Source organism: Macaca mulatta, chromosome 3, assembly GCF_049350105.2.
Source record: "Macaca mulatta isolate MMU2019108-1 chromosome 3, T2T-MMU8v2.0, whole genome shotgun sequence".
Classification (NCBI taxonomy): domain Eukaryota; kingdom Metazoa; phylum Chordata; class Mammalia; order Primates; family Cercopithecidae; genus Macaca; species Macaca mulatta.
In genome coordinates, this window is record NC_133408.1 from 17,284,982 (window position 1) to 17,287,797 (window position 2,816).

General features: G+C 35.8%; 1 protein-coding gene across 1 annotated transcript; it reads left to right on the forward strand.

Moving 5' to 3' along the window:
* The first annotated feature begins 221 nt into the window (after positions 1 to 221).
* Positions 222 to 2,376, forward strand: CLDN8 (claudin 8). Its single transcript, NM_001194152.2, is given in 1 exon segment — positions 222 to 2,376. A coding segment is annotated over 1 exon segment (678 nt). The 5' UTR covers positions 222 to 447; the 3' UTR covers positions 1,126 to 2,376.
* Positions 2,377 to 2,816: the final 440 nt, after the last annotated feature.

Genomic DNA, 2,816 nt, shown 5'->3' on the forward strand with positions numbered 1-2,816 from the left:
AAGGTGCACCTTTCACATTACAAGGGATTGGCTCATTTCTTGATGCTTATGCAACCATTTATAACTATGCCTACAGGTAAACATACTGCTGTCTTCTCGGAAGACCGAGAAGTATAAAGAATGTTTATGTGCAGGTCTAGCCGTTACAAGTACCCAAGTGTTGGTTTAGACACACCTGGGTTACCATCCACCTTTTATTGGCTGAGAAAGTTGCCACACCTGATTTGTAAGTTTACCTGTTGCAGCCAATAACAGGGCCATCTCAGCCAGCCAGCACTGGATACTATCTGGCCAGAAGTAGCAAAGCAGCTCTTATTTGAAAAGCCACTGGGTTCTGAGTTCATTACTACAGCAAAAACTGTTCTCTTCTGTGGCACAGAGAACCTTGCTTCAAAGCAGAACTAGCAGCTCGGGAGTCCAGCTGACTAAAACCCATCCCAGGGGATAATGGCAACCCATGCCTTAGAAATTGCTGGGCTGTTTCTTGGTGGTGTTGGAATGGTGGGCACAGTGGCTGTCACCGTCATGCCTCAGTGGAGAGTGTCGGCCTTCATTGAAAACAACATCGTGGTGTTTGAAAACTTCTGGGAAGGACTGTGGATGAATTGCGTGAGGCAGGCTAACATCAGGATGCAGTGCAAAATCTATGATTCCCTGTTGGCTCTTTCTCCGGACCTACAGGCAGCCAGAGGACTGATGTGTGCTGCTTCCGTAATGTCCTTCTTGGCTTTCATGATGGCCATCCTTGGCATGAAATGCACCAGGTGCACGGGGGACAATGAGAAGGTGAAGGCTCACATTCTGCTGACAGCTGGAATCATCTTCATCATCACGGGCATGGTGGTGCTCATCCCTGTGAGCTGGGTTGCCAATGCCATCATCAGAGATTTCTATAACCCGATAGTGAATGTTGCCCAAAAACGTGAGCTTGGAGAAGCCCTCTACTTAGGATGGACCACTGCACTCGTGCTCATTGTTGGAGGAGCCCTGTTCTGTTGTATTTTTTGTTGCAATGAAAAGAGCAGTAGCTACAGATACTCGATACCCTCCCATCGCACAACCCAAAGAAGTTATCACATGGAAAAGAAGTCACCGAGCGTCTACTCCAGATCTCAGTATGTGTAGTTGTGTATGTTTTTATAACTTTACTATAAAGCCATGCAAATGATTAAAATCTCTATTATTTTCTCAAAATGGACCCCAAAGAAACTTTGATTTACTGTTCTTAACTGCTTAATCTTAATTACAGGAACTGTGCATCAGCTATTTATGATTCTATAAGCTATTTCAGCAGAATGAGATATTAAACCCAATGCTTTTATTGTTCTAAAGTACAGTAATTTGTTTTCTAAGATGATTCAAGCGCCCACTATTTTTATCATTTACTTCAAAATGACATTGCTAAAGACTGCATTATTTTACCACTGTAATTTCTCCATGACATAGCATTATGTTCATAGATGAGTGTAACATTTATATCTTACATAGAGACATGCTTATATGGTTTTATTTGAAATGAAATGCCGATCCATTACACTGAATAAATAGAACTCAACTATTGCTTTTCAGGGAAATCATGGATAGGATTGAAGAAGGTTTCTATTAATTGTTTAAAAACAGCTTAGGGATTAATGTCCTCCATTTATAATGAAGGTTAAAATGAAGGCTTTAATCAGCATTGTAAAGGAAATTGAATGGCTTTCTGATATGCTGTTTTTTAGCCTAGGAGTTGGAAATCCTAACTTCTTTATCCTCTTCTCCCAGAGGCTTTTTTTTTTCTTGTATATTAAATTAACATTTTTAAAAAGCAGATATTTTGTCAAGAGGCTTTGCATTCAAACTGCTTTTCCAGGGCTACACTCAGAGGAAAGATAAAAGTGTGATCTAAGAAAAAGTGATGGTTTTAGAAAAGTGAAAATATTTTTTCTTATTATGTTTTTGTATTTGAAGAAGAATGATGCATTTTGACAAGAAATCATTTATGTATGGGTGTATTTTAATAAGTATTTGAGTACAGACTTTGAGGTTTCATCAATATAAATAAAAGAGCAGAAAAATATGTCTTGGTTTTCATTTACTTACCAAAAAAACAACAACAACAAAAAATAAAGTTGTCCTTTGAGAACTTCACCTGCTCCTATGCGGGTACCTAAGTCAAAATTGACATTTTTGTTCTGTGAAAAATAAATTTCCTTCTTGTACCATTTCTGTTTAGTTTTACTAAAATCTGTAAATACTGTATTTTTCTGTTTATTCCAAATTTGATGAAACTGACAATCCAGTTTGAAAGTTTGTGTCAATGTCTGTCTAGCTTAAATGAATGTGTTCTATTTGCTTTATACTTTTATATTAATAAATTGTACTTTTTTCTAATTATTTGACATTCTTTCACTAGTCTCCTTTTATTTCTGTTTTATTAACTTGTAGAAGAGTTTTGAAAAACCTGATATTTTTTATTCTCCAAATTGAGAAAGAATGTCAAGGTTGCCTTGTAAAGATTAAACAGAGCACTAATTTTTGAAAATATAAATTACTCTATGTTATTTAACAACAATATACCTTATAATCATTGGATTCCTATACCAATATTCAATGCAGATAACATATTTATAATTTAAGATAGTACTATAAATTCAAACAAATCTATATGTTATAAATATTATGTATATAACAGCCACATTTGAAAAATTTACTGTAGCTAAATATATATTTCTACTTCTGAGAAATAATAAATAACAGTTGCTAATGTTCTGGGGGCATGTATTACATGCTAGGACCTCTACTGCTTATATGAATTATATTATTAAATCTTTTAT